General features: G+C 36.4%; 1 protein-coding gene across 1 annotated transcript in view; it reads left to right on the top strand.

Moving 5' to 3' along the window:
- WDR36 (WD repeat domain 36) overlaps positions 1-13,603 on the top strand; it is a 42,196-nt gene that overhangs the window by 11,725 nt on the left and 16,868 nt on the right. The window contains exons 7-15 of the mRNA XM_020889511.2: positions 200-332; positions 605-780; positions 1,196-1,316; positions 1,807-1,872; positions 4,035-4,121; positions 5,209-5,354; positions 11,466-11,580; positions 12,070-12,235; positions 12,683-12,791. Coding sequence (XP_020745170.1) covers positions 200-332; positions 605-780; positions 1,196-1,316; positions 1,807-1,872; positions 4,035-4,121; positions 5,209-5,354; positions 11,466-11,580; positions 12,070-12,235; positions 12,683-12,791 — 1,119 coding nt within the window. The remainder of the gene's footprint in view (positions 1-199; positions 333-604; positions 781-1,195; positions 1,317-1,806; positions 1,873-4,034; positions 4,122-5,208; positions 5,355-11,465; positions 11,581-12,069; positions 12,236-12,682; positions 12,792-13,603) is intronic.

A 13,603-nucleotide genomic window follows, 5' to 3' on the forward strand; every position in this document is an offset into this window, starting at 1 on the left:
TTGGAAAAATCATTCCTAAATGCTTCCATGCCAGATATCAATTAAAGTATGCCAGAATGCCAATATTCATTGTTTTTGCCATCTCCAGAAAGATATTCCATTATCAATACTTATTTTGGTAACAAATAATGATGCGATCATCAGTATTATTAAAGCTGTTTGATTAAAAAAATGAAAAGTTGAGTCATTTAATTTTCAGGCCCCGGCTGTGGATGTTGTGGCTGTTGGTCTCATGTCAGGTCAGATTATCATTCACAACATTAAATTTGATGAAACTTTAATGAAATTTCGTCAAGACTGGGGACCTATTACTTCGATTTCATTTCGCACAGGTAACTCTCAACTTGTTTATGGATGAAAATTAAGAACACTTCAGATGTATTACTTTTAAGTTCATAGAAATTTTCTTAATATTTGCTTATAATTTAATCTAATAGAAATGAATGAAATACTGGAATATAAACAGCCAAAGGAATATTGGTAGATTATTGGTATATAGTCTTTTATTTTAAATTTATATTTATGGATTAAAAGAGTGGAGAGAAGAATTATTAAGTTTAATTGTTTGATGGTGCATGTTTTTCTTATTCTATTTTAACAACAGATGGTCACCCAGTGATGGCAGCTGGAAGCCCATGTGGCCATATTGGACTCTGGGATCTAGAAGATAAAAAGTTAATCAATCAAATGAGAAATGCACATTCTACAGCGATTGCCGGACTGACATTTCTCCACAGAGAGCCACTTCTGGTCACAAATGGTGCTGACAATGCTCTCAGGGTACTGTGGTTATTACCACCTTACTTTGGGTTATTACAAGCCTGCTCTGATGTACCAGCCTGAAACCTAGAGGGTGAAAGGAATATGGGATAAGACATTGATACAGATGAAATAGAAGGCATAGCAGATTGCCTGATTTTCACGAAGTGAGAGTTGTGCTATGCTCAGTCGTGTCCGACTCTTTGTGACCCCATGAACTGTCACTCACCAGGCTCTGTCCATGGGATTTTCCAGGCAAGATTATTGGAGTTGGAGAGAGTTGGACAGCTTATCTTTTCCCTAACCTGCACTGCAGGATCAGTGGTCTGCAGGCATTACCCAATGCCAGTAGATTTATGTAGAAGATGGTTTGACTGCTTGCAGATCACTTGACACATTGTGGGGAAAACCCTTACTTTTTAAAATTTCTTGGCAGATATGGATATTTGATGGTCCCGCAGGTGAAGGCCGGCTTTTGAGATTCAGAATGGGGCATAGTGCTCCTCTTACCAAAATAAGATATTATGGACAAAATGGACAACAAATTCTTAGTGCAAGTAAGTTTCTGCTTTATGCTATTAGTTTAATTCAGCAAGTAATGAGAACAAAGTGTTTGATATTTATTAGCTTTGGTATTTATACATTTTTAGATTCAGATGTCCTTTTGAGTGACTTGAAAATCTGAGTAAAATGAGGTGATTGGTTTTGAATACTTCAGGAAACACTAGCTGATATTACTTTTATTTGGAATGTCATTCTATTTAGTAATTGTTGGAGTCAGAATGGACAGATTCCAGAAATGTGGCCCTTGCCTCTTCAGATAATCTGCTGGCATTTATTAGCACCTTATTTTATCCTTTGTTTTTACTCAATGCCTTTCCATGGGCAGTTGAATATTATAAATGAGGTAGCTACAGTCAGCTTCCTTGTAAAGTGCTGCTAACTAACTTCAGGCTTTTTATAGAATCTAGTTTTATAAACGTCATGATTCAAGTGGTCCATTGTTTTGATGAAGCTTGATTAGACATATTCTGTGTATATCAACAGGTCAGGATGGAACACTTCAGTCATTTTCCACGGTACATGAAAAATTTAACAAGAGCTTGGGACATGGTAGGTCTTTTATAAAATGTAAAAAAAGCTACTGGTCTAAAAAAAATCATCTCAGAGTCTGGGAGATAACCAGAGGAGGTTTCATTATTAAATTTCCTCTTTCTTAGGATAAAATAAAATTCCCTTATATGAAAGAGCAGTAATAAGATTTGTAAGTCAGTATTGCTGTAGAAGTGGTTGAGGTACTACTGTAAGATTGAAGAGTTAGGTTATCTTAGGTGGTAAAAACATAATGCTGCCACCCAGAAGACATTGTTAATGCACCTGGAGCCATCTGCTCAGTTCAGTTCTGCTGCTCAGTTATACCCACTCTTTGTGACCCCATGGACGGCAGCACGCCAGGCCTCCCTGTCCATCACCAGCTCCCAGAGTTTACCCAAACTCATGTCCATCGAGTTGGTGATGCCATCCAACCATCTCATCCTCTGTCGTCCCCTTCTCCCGCCTTCAATCTTTCCCAGCATCAGGGTCTTTTCCAATGAGTCAGTTCTTCGCATCAGGTGGCCAAAGTATTGGAGTTTCAGCTTCAACATCAGTCTTTCCAATGAACACTCAGGACTGACCTCCTTTAGGATGGACTGGTTGGATCTCCTCGCAGTCCAGGGGACTCTCAAGAGTCTTCTCCAACCACGGTTCAAAAGCATCAATTGTTGGTCCAACTCTCACATCCATACGTGACCACTGGAAAAACCATAGCCTTGACTAGACAGACCTTTGTTGGCAAAGTAATGTCTCTGCTTTTTAATATGCTGTCTAGGTTGGTCATAACTTTCCTTCCAAGGAGTAAGTGTCTTTTAATTTCATGGCTGCAGTTACCATCTGCAGTGATTTTGGAGCCCCCCAAAAAATAGTCAGCCACTGTTTCCACTGTTTCCCCATCTATTTGCCATGAACTTCGTTTTGGCATGGCATGGACCACATGCCATGATCTTAGTTTTCTGAACGTTGAGCTTTAAGCCAACTTTTTCACTGTCCTCTTTCACTTTCATCAAGAGGCTATTTAGTTCTTGTTCACTTTCTGCCATAAGGGTGGTGTTATCTGTGGAATGCAGAATCTAAAGATGGAAAGGAGCTTACAGAAAGCATCAAAGTAAGAAGAGTCCCATCTTTCTGCCAGAAGGGATTTTTTAATTCTCTATTCATGCCCACGGTTTTTATCATTTGAAAGATTTTGTTTGTTAAACAAAAATATTCAGGCTTATTTATAATTAAACTTCTTTGTAAGTTAATATCCTGGCTATTCATACATGTATATACTTCCAGATGAATTTCAGAATCAATTTTAATTTTTTTTTTCATTTATTTTTATTAGTTGGAGGCTAATTACCTTACAGTATTGTAGTGGTTTTTGTCGTAAATTGACATGAATCAGCCATGGATTTACATGTGTTCCCCATCCTGATCCCCCCTCCCACCTCCCTCTCCACCCGATTCCCCTGGGTCTTCCCAGTGCACCAGACCCGAGCACTTGTCTCATGCATCCAGCCTGGGTTGGTGATCTGTTTCACCCTAGATAATATACATATTTCGATGCTGTTTCCTCGAAACATCCCAGCCTCGCCTTCTCCCACAGATTCCAAAATTCTGTTCTGTACATCTGTGTCTCTTTTTCTGTTTTGCATATAGGGTTATTGTTACCATCTTTCTAAATTCCATATATATGCGTTAGTATGCTGTATTGTACAGAGTGAAGTAAGCCAGAAAGGTAAAGACCAATACAGAATCAATTTTAAATCAATATCCACAATTATAATTCTTAGAATCAAATTGGAGAGTTTTGATATCTTTAAGAATTGTCTCATCTAGGAATATGATATATCCCCAACATTCAAGTTGTCTTTAATGTTCCTCAGTGAAGGCTTTTAGTTTTTCTCTTATTGGTCCTGCATATTTATGATTACTCAGTGGTATTTTATATATTTTAATATAATTTGCTAATTTTTTTGCTAATATTGTAAATGCAGTCTCTTCATTTATATTCTAATGCAGTTTTTAATACCACTAAGATAGTGGTAATAACATCATATATATTTTGTACCTCAATTAAATGGGAATATCTTGAACTTGACATATAAAGTTCAACAAATTAGCTTTTCTTTTATATACATTTTTCATTGAGAAGAATTCATAGCTATATTCCCCTCTCTCTCACCTAACCCCAGGATTAATAAATAAAAAGAGAGTCAAACGTAAAGGACTTCAGAATACCATGTCAGTGAGACTTCCACCAGTCACTGAGTTTGCAGCTGGTAAGAAGCTTTGTGCTGTGTTTCGAATTCTGCCCTGTCAGTTATTTCCTTCTGTGTTTCTTTATTTTCTCCATTTTAGTAAATGTTTTTACAAATACTAATAAGCATCTGGAGGGTCACTCTAATATTAATCTCTTTATTTATTCCATTTTAATAAATGTTTTAGCAAACAATTGAATCCAGGATGCATCCCAAATGCATGCATGCACGTCTTGTGTGAAGACTGAAAATGACTGTTCTAGGCTTTGTTCTCTCTAAACTGTAATAAACAATATTTGCTATTTTATTTTGTAATTATTTTAATTTATTCTATTATAAGCCTGGTATAAGAACGTCACTAAAGTAAAAAGGTGAGAACTGATAACATAGAGCTTTGGCTAATTTAATTAAGATCTAAACACACTGAGGTCTTAGTGAACTGTGTCATTTGAGCAGTGCATCATTCCAAGAAATAATTTTAAGAAAAATGTAGATAGATGATAAGATTGTTGAGTGAAAACTATCATAGAAATAATTGTTTATGCACCATTTCCATTTATAACAACCTGAGTAATAATATATATTTTGTTTTTTTTTTTTACTTTAAGTACCCTGTCATATGCTCAAAAATCTTTCAGTGACCCCTTAATTACCTTTTTGGGTGGAATCTTCTCTCCTTAACATGGCTTTTAAGACTGTTGGTAATGTGGCCCAGTGGCTTTGCCCTCCTCCCACCCCTCTCAGGAAAAAACTGCATTTACTTGTTGTGCTTAATTTTGTTCAAGTTACGCTTGGGCCCTCGTGTATGTGTCTCAGTCCCTCTCCTCTCCACACCCCCCACTCCATTAATTTCTACCTGTTTTACTTCTTTCAAGGAGCCATTTATTGCTCTCCCCAGATCTCTTAGTAAACTCCTGAATGCTCTTAGAAGACACTTAATCTTACTGTAATTTCTTCTAATCAGAATCTCTTGTTCAATTGGAAACTCATTGTTAGCAGGAATTACCTGTTTACCATACTGTATCTTAGTGCTGAATTATAACATATCGTATTAAATGCTTATTAAATAAAACAGGTGAATGAATGAGTGACTTTAATTATGTTTTAGAGGAAGCTCGTGAAAGTGACTGGGACGGTATCATTGCCTGCCATCAGGGTAAGCTCTCGTGCTCCACCTGGAACTACCAGAGATCTACCATAGGCGCGTACTTTCTCAGACCAGGAGGGCTGAAGACAGACAGTACAACCGCAACAGTAAGCGATGTGTTTGCGACGGCGTTTCCTCCTGTGAAACTGTCCTGTGATTGTCTGGTTATACTCAGTTTTATTACTGGCAGTATTCGTTGAAAGAACAAAGAACATAGTTTAACATTTTGAAATTATTCCCTACTAGTGTTACAGTTTTCCAGCTTGGAAAGAAGCTGGAAATTCTATATATATAGATTTATATATAATTTTATTATAGATTTTAAGATTTAAAATTATTAGAATCTCAATAAAATTCTATTATAATTTTATTAAAATCTTTAAGATTTTAACTTATTTATTTTAAAATAAATGCAATTTATTTAAAACTTATTGTAAAATTTTAAAATCTTAAAGTCTTTAAGATTTTAACTTATTAAAGGTTTAAGTTAAGCTTTGCTAAACTAAATATAGTATATTGGTTACTTAAATTTTCTGTTTAATATAGGATTACTCAGAATACCCTTTGAGGGGGGATTTCAGCATTTATCAATATACTTTGTTACCTGAACTGTGTTGCGTATATAGTATTATATTCAGTGAACATGAATCTTAAGGTTTCTGCCTTCCTTTTCTCTTTTAATGTAGGAGTAAGATTCAGCTAAATCTTTAGTGAGTTAAAGATATAGGAGTTATTTAAATTCTTTATTTCTAAAAAAATAAATAAATTCTTTATTTCTTATATTTGTCTGATTGACTACTGCCTAAGCCTTTTTTAAACATAGTTTTCTAATGCCACTGTTAACTTGTAACTTCTTACTCTATTAATATTTTGTTTTCTTTTGATAATAACATAAGTCTTCTATTGAGTTCTCCTGGAGAAGGAAATGGCAACCCACTCCAGTACTCTTGCCTGGAAAATCCCATGGACAGAGAAGCCTGGTAGGCTACAGTCCATGGGGTCACAAAGAGTCGGACACGACTGAGCGACTTCACTTCTATTGAGTTCAGGTTTTAAGGTATACAGAAATTATGTCAAATTTGGTTTGCAGAATTGTTGCCTCTGCTTTTTCAAAATAAGTTTTACTGATATAAAATTTATTTATCATGAAATTCACTCATTTAAAATGTATACTTTAGTGTGTTTTAGTGTATTCATAGAATTTTGCTGTTATCACAAAATCTAATCAGTCTAATTTTAGAACATTCTCATCACTAAAAAAGAAACCCTATACCCACTAACAATAATGGTCATTCTCTCACTTTTCCCTCCATCTCCCCAACCCAGGCAACCTCAATGCCTGCTCTGGGCATTTCACACGGACAAAATCATATAATACACAGCCTCTGTGACTGGCTTCTTTCAGTTAGCATGTTTTAAGATTCATCCATGTTGTAGGATGTATCTGTACTTTATTCCTTTTATGAATAATATTTTATTTCGTAGATAAAACCACACTTTGTTTAGCCATTGATAGTTGATATACATTTGTGTTGTTTCTAGTTTGGGGTGTTATAAATAACACTCCTGCACAAGCTTTGTGTGGACATGTGTTTTTGTAGTCTCTGTGTTTATACCTTGTTAGATCACCTAACATAATGTAACTGTTTAGTGTTTTTGAGGAACTGACAACCTGTTTTCCAAAGTGGCTGCACAATCTTATATCCCCACCAGTAGTGTGTAAGAGTTCCAGTTTCTGTGTGTCCTTGGCAACACTGTGTTTGTCTGTTCCTTTTGATCGTTGCTGTCCTTGTTGTTCAGTCACTTCAGTCATGTCCAACTCTTTGCACCCCCATGGACTGCAGCATGCCAGGCTTCCCCTGTTTATCACCATCTCCCAGAGCTTACTCAAATGCATGTCCCTGAAGTCAGTGATGCCATCCAACCATCTCATCCTCTGCTGTCCCCTTCTCCTCCTGCCTTCAGTCTTTCCCAGCATCAGGGTCTTTTCCAGTGAGTTGGCTCTTCACACTGGTGGCAAAAGTTACTGGAGCTTCAATTTTGGCATCAGACCTTTGAATGAATATTCAAGAGCGATTTCCTTTAGGATGGACTGGTTGGATCTCCTTGCAGTCCAAGGACCTCTCAAGAGTCTTCTCCAACACCACAGTTCAAAAGCATCAATTCTTCCGTGCTCAGCCTTTTTATGGTCCAACTCTCACATCCATACGTGACTGCTGGAAAACTATAGTTTTGACTATACAGACCTTTGTTGGCAAAGTGATGTCTCTGCTTTGTAGTATGCTGTCTAGGTTGGTCATAGCTTCTTTTCCAAGGAGCAAGTGTCTTTTAATTTCATGGCTGCAGTCACCATCTGCCGTGATTTTGGAGTTGTCCTGGTAGGTATAGAGTAGTTTATCCCTGTGTCTTCTGTTCCATGTTTTCCCGGCAATCTGACAGTGTTGGGCATCTTTGCACACGCGTCGAGTCGGTGGTGCCATCCGGCCGTATCCTCCTCTGCCGCCCTTCCCCTCCCACCTCAGTCATTCCTGGCATCAGGGTCTTCTCTCTCACAGTGGCTCAGTGGCCACTTCTGTGTCTTTGGAGCAATGTCTGTTCATAGGACTTGCCCATTGTCTAATGGAGTTCCTTTTTTGTTTACTCTTGAATTGTAATAGCTCCTTATGTATTTTGGATACAGGTCCCTTATCGGATATATGATTTACAAATAGTTTTTCCTGTTCTGTGGGCTGATGCTCAGTGGGTAGAGAATCCACCTGCAGTGCAGGGGATGGAGGAGATGCAGGTTTGATCCCTGGGTCGGAAAGATCCCCTAGAGAAGGAAATGGCAACACACTCCAGTATTCTTGCCTGGAAAATCCCATGGACAGAGGAGCCTGGCAGGCTACAGTCCAAAGGGTCGCAAAAAGAGTCGGACACGACTGAGCGACTAAGCATACATGTTCTATGGGCTCTCATTTCCTTTTCTTGTTGGTGTCATTTCAGCATAAAGGGGTTTTAATTTTGAAGTCCAGCCATTTTTGTGGTTTTCCGAAAAACATTGCCTAGCCCAAGGTCATGAAGATTTACTCCTGTAATTTCTTCTGAGAGTTTCATAATTTTAGCTCTTAAATTTAGATCTGTAACCCTTCTAAGGTTAATTTTTGTGTACAATATCATATAGGGGTCCAAGTTCATTCTTTTGCATTTGGATGTCTAGTTACGTCAGTGTTATTTGCCCAAAACACTATTCTTTCCCCATTGAATGGTCTTGGTACCTTTGCCAAAATTTGTTTGACATGAATGAGGGCTTTTTTCTGATTCACAGTTCTCTTTGATTGTTCTTTTGAGTGAGTCTGTGTCTTTTTTAATGCCAGTATGACACTGTCTTGAGTATGGTCACTCTGCAGTAATGTTTTTTAAAATCAGGATGATTGACTCTTCCAAGTTTGTTCTTCTTCAAGATTGTTTTGGCTCTTCTGGTCTATTGCATTTCAGTATGATCAGCTTGTCAGTTTTTGGAAAGAAGGCAGCTGGGATTTTGATGGAGATCTTATTGGTTACACACCTCAATTTGAGGAGTAATACCATCTTAATATTACTTCTGATCCATAAACATGAGATGGCTTTCCATTTAATTAGATTTTGAATTTCTGTTACCAATTTTTTATAGTTGTCAGTATTCAAGTCTCATACTTTTTCGGTTAAATTTTTCCCAGTATTTTATTCTTTTCAGTACTATTGTAAATAGATTTCTTAATTTCATTTTGGATTGTTTTTTGCTAGTATATGGAAATATAATTGATTTGATCCTATTTTGTATGTTTTTTTTGTCAGTGTGTATACTCTGTTTTCCATAGTACAAAACTCCACTCTTAAACTTTTATTTCTAAGCCATAGAGATTCTGTCTTAAACTTCTCAAGTTTACCTGAACAGTTGAGTAGCTATTATAATAATAGTAGTATAATTAACAATTACAGCTAACATTTTTTGTGTGCTTACTTTGTTCCAGGCTCTCTGCCTGGCACATGCTATTTTATATTATTCTCACAACAGTCTTATGATATGGAATATTGTTAGCCTCTTTTTATAGACAGTAAAATTGAGGTTGAGGCTTAATATAATAAGTAATATGCCCAAGATTAGTAAAACTAGTACTTAGTGGAAAGCTTGGATTTGAACCTCAGACCACTCCTTCTAGAACCTATATTTTTAACTCTTAGCCTATAGTGATCACCCCTAGAACATTTTGTGTGTGTGTGTGTGTGTGTGTGTGTGTGTGTGTGTGTACACACAGTATATATATACACAGACACAAACACAGTGATACTTAGCTGGTGCTGCGTCATTTGTCTGGCAGAGTTAGCTATCTGGAGCAAAGGCAGTAACCAGTATACAATAAACCAGTGTTTACTAGATAGCCAGTGCGCCAGAGTACAATTTGTCACTCACAGGTAACCCTCTCACCTTATTCATTTTTCCTGTTGCGCTGCCTTAAAAAAATAGCTTAGAAGCCATCCTGTTAACAGCAATAAAGCCTATTAAAATAAACTCAAGTTCCAAAAAGTATAGCAGTGCCCCCATCCATGGTTTCAGTTATTCAACATTAGTCTGAAAATACTGAATAGAAAATTCCAGAATTACACAATTTATAAATTTTAAATTGTATGCCATCTGAGCAGCACTGTCCCACTCTAATATCATCTTTTTATCTAACATGTCCATGCTCTATACACTGCCTGCCCATTAGTATAGGAAAAAGCATGTATATTTAGGACTTGGTGCTATCCACTATTAAAGGCATCCACTGAGGGTCTTGTAACGTATTCTCTGTGGATATGGGGGACTAATGTATAGTAGTGCCTTCAGGACCATCATAACTTACAGGCTGTGACTGAATGGTAATGAAGCTGCCTGCCTAATGCAAGAGACGTGAATTTGATCCCTGGGTCAAGAAGATCCCCTTGGAGAAGGAAATGCCAACCCATCCCAGTGTTCTGGCCTTGAGAAGCCAGGTGGACTACTGTCTATGGGGTTGCAGAGTCAGACACGACTTAGTGACTAAACAATTACAACAATATAGCCTAGTATCTTCATTAGTTCCTAAGACCATAACTAGACAACGTAGCATAAATTTTTGAATTATTCAAAATAGGAAAAATTATGTTAGTGTTCTATTTAGGAAGACAGAATACTTTTTTAAGATTAATGTTTGATTTCCCACCTAAAAACATTTTGTAAGAAATAAGGTATAATTATCCAGAAAAATATATATAAGTTGAGCACAGTCAAATGTGGATGCTATGTAAATATGTCTTGACTCAGTGGTGTATCAGTCTTACTGTTTTGAGCAGATATCCTATAGTAAGTATTTTCTTTTAGGTCTTAGAAGTCATCTCTTTCTTTAGGCATAAACTCAGCAGTCTTGAATGAACTTCCGGGTGGGTGACGTCTGACTAACACACAGTGGCAGGCAAGGATTTCTCTGGCCATGACCCACCATGTGGCCAATCTCATGTTTTTAACAGAAAAAAAAGTCATCTTTTTAATATAATATTGCTGCTCTAAGTGTTAAAATAGGAGTTTATTTTACAGAAACTTTATAAACTAAATGTTTTCCATGCATTATCTTGTATGTACTGTGTGCTTAGTCGTGTCCGACTCTTTGCGACCCCATGGACTGAAGCCCACGAGGCTCCCCATCCATGGAATGTTCCAGGCAAGAATACTGGAGTGGGTTGCCATTTCCTTCTCCAGTTACTGTATATTTCCTTCCTAAAAAAAAAAAGTTGTAATTAAAATACTTGGGACTTTCCCCTTGAACTGAAGCTAATATGATTTCAGTTTTGTATCTGCTGTAGAAACAATTACAAAAGTAAAGGAAGGTGATAAGAAATTAGGCAGTGGGATGCTTTGACTTCAGCACCGTTGTGAGTAAATTAAAAATCAAATACCAGTTGATATACCATTTTTCTGACTTTATAAATTTCAGTCGAGTTAATTTTGGTTATGTTTTGCCATCTTGGAAGTATGGATTTCTCCATACTTAGAGTGTGGAGGCAGAATCAAGCAGATATTTTTAATATACCCCAAAATAATCATGTTTAAGAAAATTAATCAAGTGATGCATTTATTATCTTTTTAAAAAAGTAATACAATTGATAAATATTTGGAAACCATAAAGTACAATAAAAGTATTAGTTACTTTCTTTGTCTTTTGTGTTATTTTTTTCCTAAGGCAGTAGATATAACTTCCTGTGGAAACTTTGCTGTAATTGGTCTCTCATCGGGAGCTGTTGATGTGTATAACATGCAGTCAGGTATACACCGAGGAAGTTTCGGCAGGGATCAAGGTATTGGCCTTTTTTTTCTTTCTTTTTTTTTTTTAAAAAGTATTACAGATAGATAAAAGGCTAATGACTGTCACTGGCATTTATTAAATTCTAGAGTTCCAGGCATTTCGCTAAAGTTGCATATGGGTTATTGTCAGCCCTTTGTGGCAGAACACCATATTGAAATACTCAAAGAGAATAAAGTCATAGTTTTATTAAGGGAAAGTGGATATTATAGAAATTAAAGTTTTTGGTTCCTTCTCCTTGCTTTAAACAGAATATATTAACTATTTTTTGAAACCTTCCATGGCATCAACCTGATGGTGGATTTTGTTATTACTCACGTAATAGAATAATTTTCCCTCTGTTCCCTAAAATCCATGTTAAAGATTTTAGGGAAGTCGAATAGTGGGAACTTAGATATTTAAATAAAGTAATCACTCTTTGTCTAGTGTTCGGAAAGGCCATTGCAATTCTTATTTCTTTCTTCTTTTAACATATGCTTTAAAGCCCATAAAGGATCTGTTAGAGGTGTTGCAGTGGATGGATTAAACCAGTTGACAATTACAGCTGGTAGTGAAGGAGTACTCAAGTTCTGGAACTTTAAAAACAAAGTTTTGATTCATTCTATGAGCCTCGATTCATCTCCAAATTCAATGCTGCTACATAGAGACAGGTAAAGTTTTTCGTTTAATGGTGATGGACTTTCTTCTTGATGTTTATAGAGAAAGTTTTTAATTTAAGTAAAGTACAGTAGTCCCTTGAACGTCACAAGTTTGGACTGTGCGGGTCCACTTAGACACAACTTTCTTTCACTTAATACTTCACGATAGCACTGCATAATCCATTGTTGGTTGAGTCCACAGATGCAGAACCATGGACGTGGAGGGCCAACTATAAAATTATATGCAGACTTTTGACTGTAGAGGGTTAGTGCCGTAACCCTCTTGTAAAGTGGTCAGCCGTATGTAATTTAGCAAAAACCAAACTTTTCATATGAAAGAACATTTTGCTTAACTTCCCCCAAAGGTACACTTGATTAACAAAACTTAAGTAACTGAGATTTTAATTTCAGGAGGTTGTTTTTGTTCGTTTATTAAAACTAATGCATTTGTCTTGCTAGTGGCATTCTGGGACTCGCCTTGGACGACTTCTCCATCAGTGTTTTGGACATAGAAACTAGGAAGATTGTCAGAGAGTTTTCTGGACACCAAGGCCAAATAAATGACATGGTAAAACAGACTTTAGATGTCTAAATAAAACTTGATTCATTTCTATTTCTGTTTAGGTTAAAAATGTCCTAAGAATTGAAACTGCTGTCTTTTAATAGCATGAAACTCATCATATGAGATGTTCAGAGTAAATAATTTGGAGACTAATTTTCAAAGCAGGTTTTTTTAAGGAAAATTTAGAAAAGAAGTTTTACTATTTCTCAGGATAATGCCATTAGATTAAAGCATTCATCCAAGAGTTCATTTTTTTCCTCTGTAACTCTAAACAAGGCCAGAATGATTCATTGAAACATAAGTAAATCATTTTTGACATAGTATTAAACTAAGCTGAGAGAACTCACTTCTGTTTTCTGCATGCATAATGAATTAATAGTAGGAGACCTGGCATATCTGATACTTGGTTTATTCTAGTTTAGTGTTATTTCTAATGTTTATCTTAATTTCAAAAGAGTTTAATTAGTGAATATGTATTTTATCTTACTGTTATGTTCTTATGGTGGGAAATATGGTAAGAAGTACTCAGTTTAAACAGTGTATGTTGAAGACTTGACATCAGTTGCAGATATCTTGATTTACTTGAAACAGAAATAAAATTCCTAGCTATTTAGTGGCACCCCCACAAGCTGCATTTACTTATCATTTCTCACACCAAAAATCTGAATTTGCAATGTGTACCCACTTCCTTAAAAGTAGGGGTGAAATGGCCAGGAAATTATGTTGTTCTGCAGATAAGAAATTGGCATAACTACTCATCAACAGAATTTGTTGTGACAGCATCTATAGCAATGAGGGTAGAAGTGAAGTAATTTTGA

Source organism: Odocoileus virginianus, unplaced genomic scaffold (assembly GCF_023699985.2).
Source record: "Odocoileus virginianus isolate 20LAN1187 ecotype Illinois unplaced genomic scaffold, Ovbor_1.2 Unplaced_Scaffold_8, whole genome shotgun sequence".
Taxonomy (NCBI): domain Eukaryota; kingdom Metazoa; phylum Chordata; class Mammalia; order Artiodactyla; family Cervidae; genus Odocoileus; species Odocoileus virginianus.